The 7,639-nt window shown below is 37.0% G+C and overlaps 1 protein-coding gene across 1 annotated transcript in view; it reads left to right on the forward strand.

The window, feature by feature from the left end:
* Eml5 (echinoderm microtubule associated protein like 5) overlaps positions 1 to 7,639 on the forward strand; it is a 139,385-nt gene that overhangs the window by 95,315 nt on the left and 36,431 nt on the right. Inside the window, exons 21-24 of the mRNA XM_013013367.1 lie at positions 439 to 591; positions 1,818 to 1,949; positions 5,444 to 5,532; positions 6,352 to 6,528. Of these exons, the coding sequence (XP_012868821.1) occupies positions 439 to 591; positions 1,818 to 1,949; positions 5,444 to 5,532; positions 6,352 to 6,528 (551 nt within the window). The remainder of the gene's footprint in view (positions 1 to 438; positions 592 to 1,817; positions 1,950 to 5,443; positions 5,533 to 6,351; positions 6,529 to 7,639) is intronic.

Genomic DNA, 7,639 nt, shown 5'->3' on the forward strand with positions numbered 1-7,639 from the left:
AAGAAATGTATGCATTATCCTGCCCATGTAATTGTAACCCCTCTGTACAGTATGTTCACAAATAAAATTAAATTAAATTAAAAAAATAAAAAATGTTTAAAGCATTTTTATAAAGATAAACTCACTTCTTAAATTTCTGATTTCTTGGGAATAATCTACCAAAGTAGCATTCTTTCTCATCAACTTAATTTTTTTAAGATAAATATCAATACTCATTTTGTTACATTTAGAACTGAATTTGTTTTAATTCTTGCTTAAGTTTCCAGCTGAGATTTTCATAGAAATTTTTATCTGAGATTTTCATAGAAAAATGTATCAACTTTATACTTGTCTTCTTTTTTATGTTTTGAGGCCATAATGGAAACATCATGTTTATAATTGAAGGTCCTTTAAAATATCAAGGCAAGTTGTCTGATTCATGTTCTCTTTCTCTTTCAGGCGGGAGGTGCTGCTGTTTTTCTCCTGATGGAAAAGCTTTAGCTGTAGGCCTCAATGATGGAAGTTTCTTGATGGCAAATGCCGATACTCTAGAAGATCTTGTGTCTTTCCACCATAGAAAAGATATTATTTCAGATATTCGATTTTCACCTGGTAAGATCCTTTTGAAATTAGATTTGCTTATTAATTTCTGTGTAAGTCTATCCATGTGTAATTTTCATTAACTCATTTCATCTCAGAATTTTACTTTTTTTTTTTTTTTTGCCAGTCCTGGGCACTGTCCCTGAGCTTCTTTTGCTCAAGGCTAGGATTCTACCATTTGCACCACAGCACCATTTCTGACTTTTTCTGTTTATGTAGTACTGAGGAATCAAACCCAAGGCTTCATGCATGGTAGGCAAGCACTCTACCACTAAGCCACACTCCCAGCCCAGAATTTTATTTTTTTGACCAGAGTAGCAAAAGAATAGGTAAAACTTTCATATTTGATTTGTACAAATATCTTGGTAAGTGCGAATTCTTACACTACAACTTTCCAAATGACCTAGACTCTTCTATTAGTTTCAGGAAATTTTCTTTGTTTGTAACTGTAACATGAAAGGGGTTTGGTAACAATTTTCAGGATGTCTTAATGCTTTGGAATCTGCATTAATTTCATGCCATTTTATTTCTTTCTATGCATTATTGTAAGTATTAAACCTACAACAATGTAGGAATTACTACTGTTAAGACAAAACTCTTCTGATGTTGGTTTAGTTTCATTTTGTTCTAAATTTAGAGGTTTTTAGTCAGGCTAAGTGTGAAGTATACCAGAAGGACATCATATAATTTTTGACAGTAGTCTCTCCACTGAACTAATTTGTTAGACAAAAAAAGTTACTTCATTTTACTAGTTATTAATATTTTAAAATGTCATTTGACATATATGCATATATGTCTGGTTATAACTTATAAAACACCTAAAGTTTTTCCAAAAACATATTTTTAAAATCAACTTCAGTTTTAGAGTATAAAAAAATTTATTTCCAAGTTGTACACGAGTGTCTCAGACCTATAATCCTAGCTACAGAGGAGGCTGAAATCTGAGGATCACAGTTCAAAGCCAGCTTGAGTAGGAAATTCCATGCAACTCTGTTCTCCAGTTACCCACCAGAAAACTGGAACTGGCGCTGTGGCTCAAAGTGGTAGAATACTAGCCTTGAGCGAAAATGCTCAGAGACCTTGCCTAGGCCCCAGGTTCAAGCCCCACAACCGACCAAAAAAAAAAAAAACTACAGCAATTAAATCCTCCCTCTATGACTAAAATTATGCTAGTAAAAAAATGAAAATAATACATTTGCATAGATGAAAAATCACAAATGAATATGTTTCTATTTTAGGTTCTGGGAAATACTTAGCTGTGGCATCTCACGACACCTTTATAGATATATACAATGTAATGAATAGCAAACGAGTAGGAATATGCAAAGGAGCTACCAGTTACATAACCCATATTGATTGGGATATTAGAGGTAAGACTTTGAGTAACCTTTTAATATTGTTAGTTTCATTTAACTAAGTATAGCTATTTTAAAAGAACAGAAACAATTTAACAGATAGCCTCAGAAGTCTTGTGAAAAACAGTTGTTTTCCACTACTTTATTTGACATCTGAAGATAAACACTGTTGATTTAGACTTTTCAGTATTTTGCCCAATATAATCCCAATGGTCGTACAGTAACTGGTAACTTTTTTTTTTTTGGTGGGTCGTGGGGCTTGAACTCTGAGCTTGGGTGTTGTCCCTGCGCTCTTCAGCTCAAGGTGAGCGCTCTACCGCTTGAGCCACAGGACCATTTTCTAGCACTTTATTGGAGATAAGAGCCCCACGGGCTTTCCTGCCCCGGCTGGCTTTGAACCACCATCCTCAGATCACAGCCTCCTGAGTAGCTAGGATTATAGGCGTGAGCCACCAGCACCTAGCTAACTGGTAACTTTTATACAAGAAAAACCATGTCATGATAATCTCCTAATTTATATCAGATAAATTGACAAATTTCAAATGATAATGAGGTTTGAACTTGGTGCCTTGCACTGCTAGGCAACCACAGTAACATTTGACCCATTTTGCCAGCCCCTTTGTATTGGTTATACTGGTTGAAATTAAGAACACTAGTATTTGGGGCTTATATATTAGAAACTATTATCTCCTCTAGATGGATTGCTTCCCTTATTAATATGAGGTGGCCTTCTTTGTCTCTTCTGTTTTATTAGACGTTAGCTACTCTTGTCTGCTTTTAGGGTCCATCTGCTTGGTCATCCTTTCACTCTAAACCTATATTTGTCTTTGTCAGTGAAAGTGTTCCTTGTAGACAACAAAAGGTTGGGTGTTACTTTGGGAGAGGGGGGGGTCATGGGGCTTGAACTCTGGGCCTGGGCACTGTCCCTGAGCCTTTCAGCTAAAGGCTAGTGCTCTACCACTTGAGCCACAACAAGTGCCGCTTCCAATTTTCTGGTGGTTAATTGGAGATAAGAGTCTCACAGACTTTCCTGCCCCGGCTGGCTTTGAACAGTGATCCACAGATCTCAGCCTCCTGAGTAGCTAGGATTAAGGTAAGAGCCACTGGTGCTCAGCGGGTCTTACTTTTTAAATCCAATTTGCTGTTCTATGCACATTGGACTGGAACATAAGATCATTAACATTAGAATTGAAAGCTTTTTCCTATTTCCTAACATTTTTTAAATTTTTTTAATGTATACTTCTTTCCTATTTCTCCTACTAATCTGCTCTTCTAGTGGGGCTTATTCTTTCCATATTTACCTGTTTTCAGTATCTTCCTCTTCTGTATTTGGCATTCTTTGAAATGCTAGTTTAGTTTTATGAATTTCTTTTTAGTTTTTGTTTATAGTAAAAGTTTTATTTCTTCCTCAAGGCTAGCTTTTGTGGATAAACTAATATAGGTTGACAATTACTGTCTTTCGGAGCTTGGATTATGTTCTTCCATTTCTTCTTCACCTATAGAGTGTGTGCTGAGAACTCTACTGTTATTCAGATGGGCTGGACCTTCCTTTGGAGCTTTCAGTATCTTCTTTGTTCCCTGTACTTACTGTTTTAACTATAACATGAGAGGGCTGTTTCTTTTCTGATCTTGCCTATTTGGTGTTCTGTAAGCTTCCTGTATCTGGATAACACTGTCTTTCTCAAGGCTGGGGAAATTTTTTCTATTATTATGTTAAATAGAGTATTTATATGTTTAATTTGTTTCTCTTTTTCTATACCCATCATTTCATAGGTTTCTTTTGATAATGGCCTAAAAAGCTTACATATTCCATTAATATCTTCATGTTTTTTCAGTGTTTTGAAGTGGTTCATCTAAATAATTTGTTGGAGCTTCAGTTACTGATACACTATTTTCTACTTGTTCCATCCTGATGACTTGGCTTTTGATTGATTGGAATTGAGGGGGTTAATCATTTTTTCATGTCCATTGATTTGATTTTTCAGGTTCTTTATATATTTATTGCATTCCGTTGTCATATTCTGCGCTGTCCTTTTTATTTCAATCAACTATTAGGATTCTCTGTTAAGTCACATGATTTCTTCTAGCCTCCTCCCTTGTTCAAGTTGATTAATTTGCTGGGCAAGGTCTGAAAGCACTGAGACATAAAGACAGAAGGCCTGCTCAAAATCACATGAATAGATATAGTAAATATAATTCCTATGTACATATCTTCATGTCTTATTCAGACATGAAGAAGAATATAATCATGTCTTTTGCATGAAAATAGAACTGATAGCCAAGTTAATAGATAGAATAAAGAGCCAAGCTCAGAATGACAAATAGCACATTTTTGCTAGTACGTAGAATCTAGACATAAGTAATAGTAATAAAAGGAGGAGGAAGAAGCAAGTGAAGAGGAGGAAGTAGAATACAAGTGGTGAACATGATTGTAAAAGAGGGACTGTTTGTGAAACTACTCCTTAGGAGTAGAGAAAGAGAAAGGATTCTTGTTTTGAAGTGAGTATGACTGAAATGCATTTTATATATGTTTATATATGTATGAAAATTGCATAATGAAACCTACCAAAAAGGATTCTAAAGGCTGAGATAAAAATAATAAATTTGGAGGGCTGGGAAGTTGGCTCAGTGGTAGAGTGCTTGCCTCATATGCATGAGGCCCTGGGTTCAATTCCTCAGTACCACATAAGCAGAAAAAAGCCAGAAGTGGCGCTGTGGCTCAAGTGGTAGGGCGCTAGCCTTGAGCTGAAGAGCTGAGGGACAGCACCCAGGCCCAGAGTTCAGCCCATGACCGACAAAATAATAATAATAATTATTATTATTATAAATTTGGGACAGAGAACATGGCTTAGTGGTAGAGTGCTTACCTAGCATGTATGAAGTCCTGGGTTCAATTCCTCAGTACCACATAAACAGAAAAGAACGGAAGTGGTGTTGTGGCTCAAGTGGTAGAGTGCTAGCCTTGAGCACAGAGAAGCTCAGGAACAGTGCCCAGGCCCTGAGTTCAAGGCCCAGGACTGGCAAAAAAGTAATAATAATAAATTTGATCAAAGTACATTATAATACATGGATGGAAATACAACAGTGCAAAGTGGTTTCACTTTGCACAATTATTTTACACTAATCAAAAAAAGAAAATATAGCCTAGCACTGGTGGCTCATGCCTGTAATGTTAGCTACTCAGGAGGTTGCATCTGAGGATCATGGTTTGAAGCCAGCCAGGGCAGGAAAAGTCCATGAGACTCTTATCTCCTAAGCACCAGAAAACCACAAGTGGCACTGTAGCTCAAGTTGTAGAGTGCTAGCCTTGAGCAAAAGAACTCAGGGATAGCACCCAGACCCCAAGTTCAAACCCCATGACTGACAAAAAAAAAAGAAAAAGAAAATATAATACGGTTAATATATACTGACCACAGAGGAAAATGGTCTTTCTGTTTCAGCTTAATTTTTCCATAAAATTTAAATATACTAATGATATATGTATTTATTTATTTTAATGCTTTTTTAAGGAAAGCTTTTACAGGTCAACACTGGTGCTAAAGAACAGTTATTCTTTGAAGCTCCCAGAGGGAAAAAACAAACCATCCCCAGTGTGGAGGTAGGAAGATTCTGGTACTGTGGTTGTGTCTCCATTAGTAAGAGTTGTTGGAGAATTGATTAATGTCTATGAGTATTCACTCTCACATTGTTTGAATTATGGATTTCCTTTAGTTACTTTATTGGGCTAGAATATGTAGATGGGTAAAAGAAGAAACACTGTTTCTAGGAAAGGAAAAAATTATATCTAAGTCTAGCTATTCTGAAAGCACTTTCCTCAAAGGATGAGAAGCATCACAGTAATGAACACACATGCCAAATCTACTTTGAAGTACTGAATATCTGCCATATCCTTTGAAATCCATATGCCTAAGATGCTTGTTCTGGCTTTTTTTAAATTGTGTTTGGTTTTGTGCTTCACAGTCTTAGTGGTTATGAACATAGCATAAGAAGAGTTTTATTTAACATGAAAGTGTCTTAATGAAGGAAGGAATAAGATTAAGTAAAAGCTCTTGATTTCCAAAATGATTAATCGGAAAACATGCTTATAATGTATTAGTGGATATGTATAGATATGAACTATATAAATGTTTCTTGATTATGCCAAAACTAGAAACTGTCTTATTCATTATTACTGTATGCTTAAATATAGAACATATAGTAGATATATAATATAGAACATATAGTAGATATATAATAAGTAAATCCTGAATGGTGTTATCTTAAATTTTTTCTTCAGAAACTCATAGAATCTGGGGAAGTATACAACCAAGGCAACTCACAATTTAGCTATTTTTCCACTAAATCTTTACATATAAAAAATTCATATTCTGATTTGTCAACTTGAATTTTATAAATCTACAATTTTTTCCCTTTTTAGGTAGAAAAAATAAGTTGGTCATCATGGACAAGTGTGCTTGGTTTGTGTTGTGAAGGAATTTGGCCAGTAACAGGAGAAGCCACAGATGTAACTGCCTCTTGCCTTACCAATGACAAAGTGGTCCTAGCTACAGGGGATGATTTGGGATTTGTGAAGTTATTTAGGTATCCTGCCAAAGTATGTATTTTCTTTAACTTTTCTAATAATCACAATTATGAAAGTAGTTAAGATAATGCTCTCATGTAGTACTTTATGCTTATAATATGAATGGTACATATATACCATGTAATGTACCATGAAAGGTGTCCAGTTTGTTTCCTATTCGTGGCTTCATATTTATAAATTTTTTTTTGTCAGTTGTGGGGCTTGAACTCTGGGCCTGGGTGCTATCCCTCAGCTCTTCAGCTCAAGGCTATCTCTCTACCACTTGAGCCATAGTGCCATTTCCGGTTTATTGGAGATAAGCCACAGTGCCATTTCCGGTTTATTGGAGATAAAGAATCTCAGACTTTCCTGCCCAGGCTGGCTTTGACCCGTGATCTTCAGATCTCAGCCCCCTGAGCAGCTAGGATTACAGGTGTGAGCCACCAGCACCTGGCACTATTACGATTTTTAGTTCATGATGGTCTTATTTAACTTCCTATATTAATGTTTTTAAACCAGCGTTGAAATAAAAAGATACATTTAAAACTTCTCATTGCTCCAGTTGCTGGTGGCTCACGCCTGCAATCCTAACTACTCAGGATGATGAGATCTGAGGATGACAGTTCAAAGCCAGCCTGGGCAGAAAAGTCTGTGAGACTCTTATCTCCAATAAACCACTCAGAAAATCAGAAGTAGCACTATGGCTCAAGTGGTGGAGCACTAGCCTTGAGCTGAAGAGCTGAAGGAGCGCGCTCAGGCCCAGAGTTCAAGCCCCATGACCAACCAAAAAAAAAAAAGAGAGCCAAAGAGTGAGAATGAGAGAAACAAAACAGACACAGAGAAAGAAACAGAGACAGAATCCCACAGATCCTGTTTTAGATGCATAGGAGTATTAGAACCATGGTAGATAAGAATGTGTGCCAGGCTGGGCCCTGGTGGCTCACGCCTGTAATCCTAGCTACTCAGGAGGCTGAGATCTGAGGATCACGGTTCAAAGCCAGCCCGGGCAGGAATGACCGCGAGACTCCTATCTCCAATAAACCACCAGAAAACCAGAAGTGGCGCTGTAGCTCAAGTGGTAGAGCGCTCGCCTTGAGCTCAAGAGCTGAAGGACAGCGCCCAGGCCCAGAGTTCAAGCCCCACG

This window comes from Dipodomys ordii, unplaced genomic scaffold, assembly GCF_000151885.1.
Source record: "Dipodomys ordii isolate 6190 unplaced genomic scaffold, Dord_2.0 Scaffold2, whole genome shotgun sequence".
NCBI lineage: Eukaryota > Metazoa > Chordata > Mammalia > Rodentia > Heteromyidae > Dipodomys > Dipodomys ordii.